Raw genomic sequence first — 13,896 nt, 5'->3', positions numbered from 1 at the left:
GGTTTAAACATGGGTAACCAGCCCTAGCAAGAGAGATGATGGATCATTGTAAGAGTCACCACACTGCGTGGACAGGACATATACACATTGAAAAAATACATGTTTTTCAAATCAGTGTTTAATGCAAAATCAAACCAATACAAACACAATTTCCAGTTTACCTCAAGCAAAAAAACTATATATTGAATACATTTGATATATTTAAGTACAGTAGGATACTAAGAACCTTGCTGAAACACATTTGTTAACTCTAGCTTAATCACACGTTAACACTTTACTGTTGAATTAGTCACGCTACTGCTGGGTGTGTGAAACTGCCGATAGCTTAGTAATAAGGAAATACACAGCTATCAGTCAGTATTTATAGTTGAGGCGTCAGTAGATTGGATCACTGGACACAGGCATGAAGATCATTCTTTTGAAAAAATACCTTTCTGTTCATTATTGGTCAGATATTCAAATTTTATGAAGCAGTGAAAACTGGCTATGTATTGAAGCATAAATAATATTTGGATGTAATTGGTGAGTAATCCTCGGTGTAGGAGTGACACAAAGAAATCCCCACGTTTCACTCTGCCAAGTGGAACTTCCAGTGTTATGGGACTAATGCACCAGCCCCTTATAAATATCACAGACTTAATGCTAACATTCACTCTGAAGGTTAGATTCTGTGTGCTATCTTAACTCAGACACAAAAAAATGACCTCTATTCGCCTGGCAGTGGTGGTCCTTGTTCTCCTTTGTGCCATATCCCTTGGCGATGGTAAGGAGTGCATGACAGAGTGTGCTTTAGTGTATTATGTGGTTAGAGCTGAGGACTGGGAGGCAGTATAACCGGATGCCTACAGCAGAGGCACTGGAAGTGACCTCAAGACTGGGACTGACTGGCAGCATTGCCTATTGTTTAGAACTGATAGGTTGTTCTCTCTCCGAAGTTGTATCTGTTGTGCTTTAGCACTCAAAATACTTTTTCTACTTTTACTCCAACTCCTGATCAAGGACAACAATGACATGTGCTTTAGGAATGTATTTGAACTCCTGGCAGATGTAAAGATCAAGCATACAGTTAACTTTTTTCTTCTTTTTTTTCAAAGGTCTTCGGATGTCCAATGGGCCTAAAAAGTGCTGTTTTGAATTTGCTGTTCAACAATTGCCAAGAGGACGCATTGTGGAGTACACTAAAACTAGCCCTCGGTGCTCAAACCAAGGAGTTCTGTAAGTATTTATTAAGTATTTTGCCTCCTCTCATTCATAACTTATTCTTTGTAACTGTGTCTTGTAGCTAGAAATAAACCACACGGAGTGGTAGAAAGCAATGAATAAAAAACAGTGCGTCATCAGCAATAGAACTGAAGAAGAAATACTACAGTAGCTTCTCTATTGCGTGTTCAGACTTCCTCTAAATGAGAGCTATCAGTTTGAGATGTGTGCTTTTCTTTCTGCTGTCGTAACGGTGTCTGGTGTCTTATTGTGGAAAAAAATCACATGTTAGTTCCGGTAACGTATGCCCAATATTTCATAACATGTACAACATTCGACAAAACAAAACAGTGGGTTTGGACCTACAAAACAGGAATTTACAATAATTTATATAATAATATATATATATATATATATATATATATATATATATATATATATATATATATATATATATATAATTTAGATATTGTATTTAACATCATGTAAACAAAAAACAAAAAACAAAAAACAAAAAATACAAAATGATATCTTAAAAGACTACCGGACGCCATCATAGCATTACAGTATTTCATGTTAGATTTTGAAATGTCACATTTTTCAATTTTTGACAGTTTTTAGTTAAGCATATGGAAAACTACAAAAGCGTGTGCAATTCAGTATGTTAACGTAACATTATTCAGCAAGTTTCATTCGATTTCATGAAACAAAATTGATTAATTCTGGGATGATGCAAAACTTTTGACCATAGTTGTATGGAATCTACACTTCTTGCTTAATTTGTGTGCTATCAACTCATGTCATTACAAGATAATCAGGACGTTTAGTTTCATTTAACATCAAGTGACAGGGTATTTTTGGGGATGTGCGCACCATATCAACCACTGAAGACAAAGCTTCAACGTCACAATCACAGTTAATATCTTACAGATACAATTGAGAACAGTAGAAGAGATGGTTCAATCAAAATGACACCTGTCTAAATGTAACTATTTGCTCGTTCCAGGTTCAGAACCCATGCAGGCCGACAGGTCTGTGCCAACCCTTCTGACAGCTGGGTGCAGAACTACATGAAGTATTTCGACAGAAAAAATATGAAAAAATAAAACCAATGAAAAACTGGAATGCCACCATCACTCAAACTGCATACACCACCGTGCAATTGAATGTAATTTGTTCTAAAGAAACTGAACTTACAACACACATACTCATATTAACCCATTAAGTACCAAATTCATTTTTCTTTGAAAACAAATCAGACCACCAGCTGTATTTATGTAATTTGATGCATTCTAAATCAATATTTCTTCACAGAAAAAAAAAAAAAATATATATATAGAATTCTTTGTTTTGCCTCAAGACAGTCACACTAGACCAGTGAAATTCCACTCTGGCTGTTAAACTCATAGAAAAAGGAGCTTTATCATCCTAGTGGGGAGGAAAACAACAAGAAATGGATCATTTACAGGCTTGCTTCTTATTTTATAATGAAGCTTCATAAAAGCCTCTGAAGGGCTATATTTGCTGAATTAACAGTTGCATTTAGAGTTGTGGTTAACAAAATGAGTTATCATAACAATATAGTTAAAGAAAAAATTAAAATAACAGGTAGATGCCAGTTAAAAATGCACCAAAAAGTACATAATAGTTTGTCAACAAAAGAGGACAATGGCACTTAATGGGTTAATATTGACTTCTGTGCATATGTGTAGGTAAGATATTTTCCTTGGGCAGCAACTTGATCATACAGCAGATGTATCCAGATATAAGCTTTGAATTATTTAATTTCAGTACATTATCTTTGCAAACCCGATGTTTCTATTTAAGAGAGAATATGTTTTCTACAACTTCAGTATATGAATTAAATTTTTTTGTTCACGATATTAACACAAACTTACTTAATCTGCCTGTATTACCTCTTTCTTAGTAATTTTTTGTTCTTGAATAAAGGCACCATGAAAAAAGAAGATTTATATTTAAGACATCAAAATATATTTTAAGAGCCACTGTGAATTCCATCCATATGGTAGAGAACTTATGTTCCCAGGTTTTTTTTATAAATAATAAACTGATTATTTCTTATCTCATGTACAGGGTTTGCTGAATGAAAGTGAAAAAAGACAAAGCTAAAGTTGGATGTCTAGTGTGCTTTTTCAGACATTCAAATACATGTGCCCTTTCAAGAAATAAATGTACTGCTCTTGAAATGTGTTATTTCTACAATAAAGGTATTTGTTGCAATCATGTATTGTCAATTGACTTTTTGCCATAAAGTTTCACTTAAGTATAATGTGGAGAGAACGCATATAGGAACCCTGGTATTCTTCCAAGCCATACCATTTCTAGAGTTCATTCTTCCTATTCCCAAAACAATATCTCCAAAAAAGTCCACTGTTGTATCATCCATATACTCTCCAAAAAAGTCCACTGTTGTATCATCCATATACTCTCCAAAAAAGTCTACTGTTGTATCATCCATATACTTAAGGCAGTCACGCCCGGTATGCAGATTATAGACCTGTTAATTGATGTGCTGAATTGGGACTTTTTTGTAAATTACATATTTAACTCATATGTGCAAAACACATGTCTTTAAAGTTGACACAGATTTCCATTTACGAGCAGGTTTCGCATTGGACTTTAAATAATGGAACCTGAAACTCAACCCTTAGAAGTCCTCTTAGAATCAGAATCACTGGTCAATAATCATATATACAAAAACCATAATAATATAAATGATAGGAACTCACATAGTAAGATATCTGACATGTAAGAAATGTAATATTCGTAAATGGTATAATTGAACCTTTTAACCTCTCTAATTGATTGTATATTTTGATAGAAACAATACTCTATAATAATAGAGGAATGGTGGTGCCCCCCCCAGACCAAATGAAACACTGCAGACTTGACTGCCAGCAACTTGCCTGGGCTGCCCATGATGTCCAGACTCTATTGACTACGTTATGTGTCTTATTTTTGTCCAACCCCTGTATATTGTTAAAGCTATTTAACAGAGGATCAACAGTTAGGCTGCCAAGACATCCTAGCACATAGACTTCACACATCACACAGAATATTCCAGTGGAACCATGGCCTTTACTAACCCTGATGACTATGCAAAAAGTCTAATACACTGTGCCAAGAATTACATTTGGAAACGTGGTTGTATAAGGTTTTATATTGAAGGTAAAAGGCAAATGACCTTCTATTCCTGGACTTTGGTTATAAATTAGTAGTACATTGAGGACTTACTTGTGTACAACGGTTTTTCATATATACATACTGTACATTTTAGCATTTTTGTAAACATAAGCATGTAGCCATAAGCAAATACTGCATAGTAAGGACAGACCCTTATAAATGTTTACCACAGTATTTTGCACAGTAGAAATGTGCACGGTAATTTGGCAGTTTCCCTAGGCTTCTGCCATGGTTATACTATGCATTAACTATACGTAATCACACTTTACAATACCTCTCTGGGTTTTGTAATGCTTATCTATGCTTTACATGCTTTTACTACGCTTTGCTAGACTTTCCTATGCTTTTACTATAATACACTTTTATAAGGACTGTAACATAATGTTTTACTGAAGCTCCTTGTACCTACTGTAGACTGCCTGTTATTAAACATATACTGTACATTTAAATGTATTCTGTTGCTTCCTTATTTACAGCTATATGCCTATGTGTTTGGAAACCTCTGCTCTTCTGTTTTCAGTAACTATAGCCGACACAGGTTTTGTTGAGAATAATCTAATAGAGTAAGTGTGTGAGTGAATGTGTTATCTGTATAAACATAATATATACAGTATATAAATATAATATAAGCAGTACTCTAAAATGACATACTGTGCAGAAAGACAGACTCCAGAAAAACAGAGATGACAAATGAACTGTGTCCAATAATCCACTTCAGTTTCACACGATTTTTTTTTTGTTTTTATTATGAAGGGTTTTTTTCACATTACAAAAAATGTATTTTTTTGGAACTGGCAACTGCAAACAATCAAAGCACTGAATAGGAATATAACTGATGTCAAACTAAATACAATGTACCGAAGCATAAAAACAGTGATTAACATTTAACAGGTAACACTGGTAAAAAAAAAAAAAAAAAAAATAAAAAAAAAAAAAATTATGTGAATAAAAGTAAATATTGAAAGCTGAAAATTAAATGCTATAATAATATATTATATATTATATATATATATATATATATATATATATATATATATATATATATATATATATATATATATATATATATATATATATATATATATATATATATATATATATATATATATATATATATATAAAATACAGCACATGCCAACTAAAGCCATTCTTACCAATTTCACACATTTACTGTCTGAATAAACCATAGCAGTAAACATTTGAACCAGGTGACTAACAGAAATACATGATTTAAAAGCATTTTTTAAAGATGTCTTTACAATCTCTTCATTGGTAAAGACTTCTAGTCAAAACATTTGTCAAATAATATTATAGTTTTGTTCTATTATTTCTACATATATTAAAATACAAGTAGTAAGTAGCATTGTTTTATAAGAGCATTTTTCTGGCATTTATATGTTGATATTGGTTCATAAACATATAGAAATGTTTTAAAATACATTTGGTACAAACCACAATGAGGCAAGGCACCCTCATATTAAAAGTAGTAGGATTAAATAACAATGACGTTCATATTTACAAAATACAAGATAATAACTTTTTAAAAAGTTGTTGGTAACACTTTCAAATAATGTCCACAAATTCATAATGAATTTTTTCCTGAGTTTGTGAGTTGAATATGACTGAAATCAAGAGTTCCATGTTCCCAGCTGCGGCATCACTAAACACACTTCACTTGTCACACTCTACGTCTTGTATGATGCTGTCTGCGTGCTGACGGTAATGCTGTTCACAGAACTCCCTGATCCGGGTGCATGCCTCCAACATCATATCCTCAGGCACTGTCACCACGATCCTGAAGAAGGTTGGGTACTCAAAGCACTGGGGGGAAAGAATTGTAGGATATTTTCTTATAATTTGGATCACACATCGCGCATTAGAAATGATTAATAATTATTCAAAAAGTACATTACCATCATATGTTCTATCTGTGTGACAATATTTCATATTAAAGGTGGAGTGACACATTTTAATTGAAACAAAACTGCCCACTGTCCAATTATTTTAGAAAATGATTCACATGTACCCAAAAGTGGCGCTCTGTATTTGTAAAACTATATATTTTATTATTTAATAAACATTTCCAGGGCAAAAATTAAAGTCTTATTGATAATCACACTTTTAATATAGATTAACCATCCATTTAAAATGCTCAATCAGAACTCTAAGGTAAAAGTACAGGCAACGTTTTTATTCTGCCCTCTTGTGGTTCTATCCCAGTCTTTACTATATTGTTCTTTCAGTTCAGAATCATTGCAACGTCAAATTGGAATCCTACCGTGGCAGGAAGGCAGAAGATCGACTGCTCTGCTATTAACTTCTCTGTGAAATCCACATCACTCTCAAACTCTGGGAAGTGCTCCATATTGATTCCAACCTGAAATTAACAGTATCAGTATATTGTGAAAACAAACAATTATTTAAAATGTCAAAAGCATGGTCTGCAAAATAATCTTCCAGGGAAGTTTGAGGTGGCTTTTACTGGCACTGTATTTATTGCTATATAAACCATTGTAAGTTTGTACAGCCGTCTTTGTAACACGCGATGTCATTGTGGGATTACCAGCGCCTCCTAGACACAGACCAGAGCAAGAACCGCAGTTTTTTTTGGAGAAAAAAAAGGACTGCTGTTTTTTGTGTTTTTTTGAATTTTTTTTTTTAAAAAACAGAAGGCTGGAGAGACGGCTGCACTGAGCTGGAGGAGCTCCTGGTGGACTGGAGGTCCAAGGCTAGTGCCTTGCCTGCGGGGTATATGAGCATGTGATGGCTGTCTGCCCCTTCCAAGAGGAGGAGGAGGAGGAACCGGCCCAGGAGAGGAAAGTGAGGAGAAGGAGTTGGTAGGTTTTTTTAAAGAACCTTGCAGAGGAGTTGTGCCCCGGCTGTGGGACGTATGGGCACACGTATGCAAAGGTGGAAGTAATCCTGTGCGTCCAGCGCCCAGATGGGGGAACCGTGAGCATCCAGCGCCGAGACGGGGGGACCGTGGGAATCCAAAGCCACCTCCACCAGCAGAGGAAGAATGCCTGACTCCACATCTCCACCAGCAGAGGAAGAACGCCTGCTGCTCTCGCCCCCTACAAGTGAAGGAGAGCAGCACCAGTCCCCTGCAAGTGAGGAAGAGCCGCACCAGTCCCCTGTAACAAGGGTAGACTACACATTGCTCCCACCTCCGTCACCAAGAGACTACACGCCGCTCCCACCTACGTTGCCAGGAGACTACATGCCTCTGCCACCTCCAGCGCCAATAGCAGAGCAGCAGGTGCTGCCTCTGCCATGGTCCAGAGCAGTAGGAGCTGCCTCTGCCTCAGCCACCTCCACCAGCAGCAGTGAGGAGCTGCCTGCTGCCTCCGCCACCTGTAGGGTGAATGCCTGCTGGGTCCCTTTCCACCAGCAGAGGATTGGTATCACAAGAGAAGAGGAGCTGGAGGTCAGGAGACCACCTCCCACCGCAGCAGTTTCACTACCGGAGATCTTGGGGGAGGTCAGGAGAGACTCGCTTCACTGTCAGCAAGTCTGCTGACAGCATGGCCAGTAGCAGCCTGGCTACTGGCAACATTGTCGCCCATGAGCCCCTTAAAGTCCCTGTTCTTGGCTGGGACTTTGAGTGAGACTTTTGGGATTGTAAGGGGGGAGGTCGCCATTGAGGCCATGTGTGCTATACACAAAGGGGGGGGGGGGGGTATGTGACAATGTTGCCTCGCCCCTGTGGGTGTGTATAACGTGAGTGTGTTAATGTTGGTGTATTTAGTACACGAGGATTGCACAGCACTTCACAAGTGCAAGTAAATGTATATTTGTATTAATACAAGGATTGCACAGCACTTCACGTGCAAGTAAAATGTAATAATATGCGAGCACGGGAATTGCACTTTATTAATTCACGTGCAGTTGTACCGAGACTCCAATTGAATGATTGATTAGCAATCGAGTCTCAGTACAGCTGCATAAAAGCAGCATGTTTTCACTCACTCAGGGTTGTGTGTTCGGTGAGTGGAGAATGGGATTGGAGACAGAGGTAATATTCATAGTAATAGTTAAAGTAAGAACTTCTCACCGTGTTTGTCTATGTAGTCCGTTTTGTTTGTCTCTTTATTTTGGCTTAAGTGTCGTGTCCTGTGTTTTGTTTGTCTTGCAACCTTTTATTTTCTGCTTTGTTTAATTATTAAATGCTGAGCGAAAACAATTGCTCAGCTTCACCAAACTCCACCTCTCTGTTTATTCTGTGTTGGTTCCTGTTCCAGGTTTGATGTCACCCACTACAGCCGTCTTTGTCACAAGTACTTAATAATCTTGTTATGATTTTGAATGTGCAGTTCTTAAGAATGGTAATATTGTCACTGTTTGAGCCCCATTACCTCTCTCTGTACATTAAGCATTACCAACTTTCATTTAAATGAAATTCTAGCTTTGCAAGATGAATTACATTTTAAGCACGCCTGTTGTAAAAACAAGTACAAGAAGATATTTGGGATTGAAACATAACAAAGGCCTTTTTTTTTCTACTGCGAAAAAAAGGGCTCTACACACTGAAAGACTATCAGTCTGCTGACTGAACTGGGTGACGTATCCCTCTCCTGCAGTTCTACTGCAGTCATGACCTGACACATTTTTAAACCTGGAAAAACATTATTTTGGGTACTCTAGATGCCGTAGCACGGGTTGTTCCTGTGCCTATGACCGTAACTACATTGTGTGCTCTACAAGTGCTTTTGCCCCACTATGCACATGTTTTTTTAAAAGGCCCCTGCCTCTGACTATACACTGGACTTACCTGACTTACGCACCACATTACTGGATCCTCAGCTGATGCGCTATCCTGAACTATTGCACTACTAACATATCATTGTAAATATAACTTGTAATCCTAACTTGTTGCATCCTGCATTTTACTATTATTTGCACTTACTGTAAACTGTACTATATTTAAATATTAATCTTCTATTGTAACCCTGTACAGTACTGCACTGTAACATCTGTAAATCACCTTGAATAAAGGCTTCTTTTAAATAATTAAGATAATAATAATAATATGAAAAGTGTTGTCAGTCAGAATATAATAATAAGAATGTACTGCTGCTGGCGGCATAAGGTACTAAGGGGACCTCTGCCTTTTTTGTGCCTCCCCAATTTTTTTGGTAACCGGCTGCCACTGATGTCAATATTATAAACAGATATGTTCTATTGCTTAATAACTGAATCGCCTTGTTCCTGATTGGGCAGCAGGTTGGTAAAAAAATGGATGAACCGCACGCTTAATGGCAGTGAGCGGGGTTACTCAAATGTACAAGACATCTGTCTGCTTTAAAGTGCTATCTTGAATTTGACTATTTCATGGCTTAAAAGCAATAAAAGTTCATCTGTGAGTTAATGCACCACTGTCTCCTGGTTTAAACATGGGTAACCAGCCCTAGCAAGAGAGCTGCTGGATCATTGTAAGAGTCACCACACTGCGTGGACAGGACATATACACATTGAAAAAATACATGTTTTTCAAATCAGTGTTTAATGCAAAATCAAACCAATACAAACACAATTTCCAGTTTACCTCAAGCAAAAAAAACTATATATTGAATACATTTGATATACTTAAGTACAGTAGGATACTAAGAACCTTGCTGAAACACATTTGTTAACTCTAGCTTAATCACACGTTAACACTTTACTGTTGAATTAGTCACGCTACTGCTGGGTGTGTGAAACTGCCGATAGCTTAGTAATAAGGAAATACACAGCTATCAGTCAGTATTTATAGTTGAGGCGTCAGTAGATTGGATCACTGGACACAGGCATGAAGATCATTCTTTTGAAAAAATACCTTTCTGTTCATTATTGGTCAGATATTCAAATTTTATGAAGCAGTGAAAACTGGCTATGTACTGAAGCATAAACAATATTTGGATGTAATTGGTGAGTAATCCTCGGTGTAGGAGTGACACAAAGAAATCCCCACGTTTCACTCTGCCAAGTGGAACTTCCAGTGTTATGGGACTAATGCACCAGCCCCTTATAAATATCACAGACTTAATGCTAACATTCACTCTGAAGGTAGATTCTGTGTGCTATCTTAACTCAGACACAAAAAAATGACCTCTAATCGCCTGGCAGTGGTGGTCCTTGTTCTCCTTTGTGCCATATCCCTTGGCGATGGTAAGGAGTGCATGACAGAGTGTGCTTTAGTGTATTATGTGGTTAGAGCTGAGGACTGGGAGGCAGTATAACCGGATGCCTACAGCAGAGGCACTGGAAGTGACCTCAAGACTGGGACTGACTGGCAGCATTGCCTATTGCTTAGAACTGATAGGTTGTTCTCTCTCCGAAGTTGTATCTGTTGTGCTTTAGCACTCAAAATACTTTTTCTACTTTTACTCCAACTCCTGATCAAGGACAACAAGGACATGTGCTTTAGGAATGTATTTGAACTCCTGGCAGATGTAAAGATCAAGCATACAGTTAACTTTTTTCTTCTTTTTTTTCAAAGGTCTTCGGATGTCCAATGGGCCTAAAAAGTGCTGTTTTGAATTTGCTGTTCAACAATTGCCAAGAGGACGCATTGTGGAGTACACTAAAACTAGCCCTCGGTGCTCAAACCAAGGAGTTCTGTAAGTATTTATTAAGTATTTTGCCTCCTCTCATTCATAACTTATTCTTTGTAACTGTGTCTTGTAGCTAGAAATAAACCACACGGAGTGGTAGAAAGCAATGAATAAAAAACAGTGCGTCATCAGCAATAGAATTGAAGAAGAAATACTACAGTAGCTTCTTTATTGCGTGTTCAGACTTCCTCTAAATGAGAGCTATCAGTTTGAGATGTGTGCTTTTCTTTCTGCTGTCGTAACGGTGTCTGGTGTCTTATTGTGGAACTTTTTAGTGTCAACAAGTGTGCCAATAGCAATAAGGGTTATAACAGTACAACATGGCCAAAAGTTTTGCATCACCTGGAATTTTAGGAATGAGACAATAAATTGTATATATATATATATATATATATATATATATATATATATATATATATATATATATATATATATATATATATATATATATATAATTTAGATATTGTATTTAACATCAAGTAATCAAAAAAAAAGAAAAAAAAAATACAAAATGATATCTCAAAAGTCTACCGGAAGCCATAATAGCATTACAGTATTTCACGTTAGATTTTGAAATGTCACATTTTTCAATTTTTGACAGTTAAGCATATGGAAAAGTACAAAAGCGGTGTGCAATTCAGTACGTTAACGTAACATTATTCAGCAAGTTTCATTCGATTTCATTAAACAAAATTGATTAATTCTGGGGTGATGCAAAACTTTTGACCATAGTTGTATGTAATCTGCACATTTAATTAGTTTCTACTTGCTTAATTTGTGTGTCATCAACTCATGTCATTACAAGATAATCAGGACGTTTAGTTTCATTTAACATCAAGTGACAGGGTATTTTTGGGGATGTGCGCACCATATCAACCACTGAAGACAAAGCTTCAGCGTCACAATCGCAGTTAATATCTTACAGATACAATTGAGAACAGTAGAAGAGATGGTTCAATCAAAATGACACCTATCTAAATGTAACTATTTGCTCGTTCCAGGTTCAGAACCCATGCAGGCCGACAGGTCTGTGCCAACCCTTCTGACAGCTGGGTGCAGAACTACATGAAGTATTTCGACAGAAAAAATATGAAGAAATAAAACCAATGAAAAACTGGAATGCCACCATCACTCAAACTGCATACACCACCGTGCAATTGAATGTAATTTGTTCTAAAGAAACTGAACTTACAACACACATACTCATATTAACCCATTAAGTACCAAATTCATTTTTCTTTGAAAACAAATCAGACCACCAGCTGTATTTATGTAATTTGGTGCATTATAAATCAATATTTCTTCACAGAAAAAAAAATATATATAGAATTCTTCGTTTTGCCTCACGACAGTCACACTAGACCAGTGAAATTCCACTCTGGCTGTTAAACTCATAGAAAATGGAGCTTTATCATCCCAGTGGGGAGGAAAACACCAAGAAATGGATCATTTACAGGCTTGCTTCTTATTTTATAATGAAGCTTCATAAAAGCCTCTGAAGGGCTATATTTGCTGAATTAACAGTTACTTTTAGAGTTGTGGTTAACAAAATGAGTTATCATAACAATATAGTTAAAGAAAAAATAAAATAACAGGTAGGTGCCAGTTAAAAATGCACCAAAAAGTACATAATAGTTTGTCAACAAAAGAGGACAATGGCACTTAATGTGTTAATATTGACTTCTGTGCATATGTGTAGGTAAGATATTTTCCTTGGGCAGCAACTTGATCATACAGCAGATGTACCCAGATATAAGCTTTGAATTATTTAATTTCAATACATTATCTTTGCAAACCTGATGTTTCTATTTATGAGAGAATATGTTTTCTACAACTTCAGTATATGAATTACATTTTTTTGTTTAAGATGTTAACACAAACTTACTTAATCTGCCTGTATTACCTCTTTCTTAGTAATTTTTTGTTCTTGAATAAAGGCACCATGAAAAAAGAAGATTTATATTTAAGACTTCAAAATGTATTTTAAGAGCCACTGTGAATTCCATCCATATGGTAGAAAAATTATGTTCCCGGAACAGTTTTTTTTTTTTTTAATAAATAATAAATTTCTTATCTCATGTACAGGGTTTGCTGAATGAAAGCAAAACAAAGACAAAGCTAAAGATGGATGTCTAGTGTGCTTTATGAATTTTTCAGACATTCAAATACATTTGCCCTTTCAAGAAATAAATGTACTGCTCTTGAAATGTGTTATTTCTACAATAAAGGTATTTGTTGCAATCATGTATTGTCAATTGACTTTTTGCCATAAAGTTTCACTTAAGTATAATGTGGAGAGAATGCATATAGGAACCCTGGTATTCTCCCAAGCCATACCATTTCTAGAGTTCATTCTTCCTATTCCCAAAACAAAATCTCCAAAAAAGTCCACTGCATCACTGGTCAATCATCATATATACAAAAACCATAATAATCAAAATGATAGGAACTCACATAGTAAGATATCTGACATGTAAGAAATGTAATATTCATAGTCAATAGTCAACAGTTAGGCTGCCAAGACATCCTAACACATAGACTTTTTGGTTCCCAGATCTGCTCAACATCACACAGAATATTCCAGTGGAACCATGGCCTTTACTAACCCTGATGACTATGCAAAAAGTCTAATACACTGTGCCAAGAATTACATTTGGAAACATGGTTGTATAAGATTGTGACAAAGTGCCCGCCCCTGTGTATATTATCTGTTATGTGTTGCATGTGGTGTGTTTTAAATGTTGATGTATAGACTTTGGTACACGTGATATAAACGGGTCTGTGTAACACGAGTGTTTAAAATGTATGTGTCTTTAGGCACGAGGATTGCACAGCACTTCACATGCAAGTAAAAAGTAATAATATGTGAGCAGGGGGAATTGCACTTGATTAATTCACG

General features: G+C 36.3%; 2 protein-coding genes across 2 annotated transcripts; both read left to right on the top strand.

Annotated features, from left to right (window-relative positions):
* The first annotated feature begins 666 nt into the window (after positions 1-666).
* Positions 667-3,432, top strand: LOC121296525 (C-C motif chemokine 4-like). Its single transcript, XM_041222196.1, has 3 exons — positions 667-763; positions 1,095-1,215; positions 2,207-3,432. The coding sequence occupies exons 1-3, from the start codon at positions 700-702 to the stop codon at positions 2,304-2,306; spliced, it is 285 nt and encodes a 94-aa protein (XP_041078130.1). The 5' UTR covers positions 667-699; the 3' UTR covers positions 2,307-3,432.
* A 7,028-nt stretch (positions 3,433-10,460) lies between these two features.
* LOC121296571 (C-C motif chemokine 4-like) lies at positions 10,461-13,188 on the top strand. The gene is made up of 3 exons (XM_041222277.1): positions 10,461-10,551; positions 10,883-11,003; positions 11,999-13,188. Exons 1-3 carry the CDS (start codon positions 10,488-10,490, stop codon positions 12,096-12,098), a joined length of 285 nt encoding a protein of 94 aa, XP_041078211.1. The 5' UTR covers positions 10,461-10,487; the 3' UTR covers positions 12,099-13,188.
* Positions 13,189-13,896: the final 708 nt, after the last annotated feature.

This window comes from Polyodon spathula, chromosome 21, assembly GCF_017654505.1.
Source record: "Polyodon spathula isolate WHYD16114869_AA chromosome 21, ASM1765450v1, whole genome shotgun sequence".
Taxonomy (NCBI): Eukaryota; Metazoa; Chordata; class Actinopteri; order Acipenseriformes; family Polyodontidae; genus Polyodon; species Polyodon spathula.
The sequence above is the reverse complement of the archived record's forward strand: the minus strand, read 5'-3'. Positions and strand labels throughout refer to the sequence as shown.

Coding starts and splice junctions, on each gene's coding strand:
- LOC121296525 (XM_041222196.1), top strand. CDS start 700: ATGACCTCTATTCGCCTGGCAGTGGTGGTCCTTGTTCTCCTTTGTGCC. Junction 764..1,094: donor TGCCATATCCCTTGGCGATG/GTAAGGAGTGCA, acceptor TTTTTTTCAAAG/GTCTTCGGATGTCCAATGGG. Junction 1,216..2,206: donor TGCTCAAACCAAGGAGTTCT/GTAAGTATTTAT, acceptor TGCTCGTTCCAG/GTTCAGAACCCATGCAGGCC.
- LOC121296571 (XM_041222277.1), top strand. CDS start 10,488: ATGACCTCTAATCGCCTGGCAGTGGTGGTCCTTGTTCTCCTTTGTGCC. Junction 10,552..10,882: donor TGCCATATCCCTTGGCGATG/GTAAGGAGTGCA, acceptor TTTTTTTCAAAG/GTCTTCGGATGTCCAATGGG. Junction 11,004..11,998: donor TGCTCAAACCAAGGAGTTCT/GTAAGTATTTAT, acceptor TGCTCGTTCCAG/GTTCAGAACCCATGCAGGCC.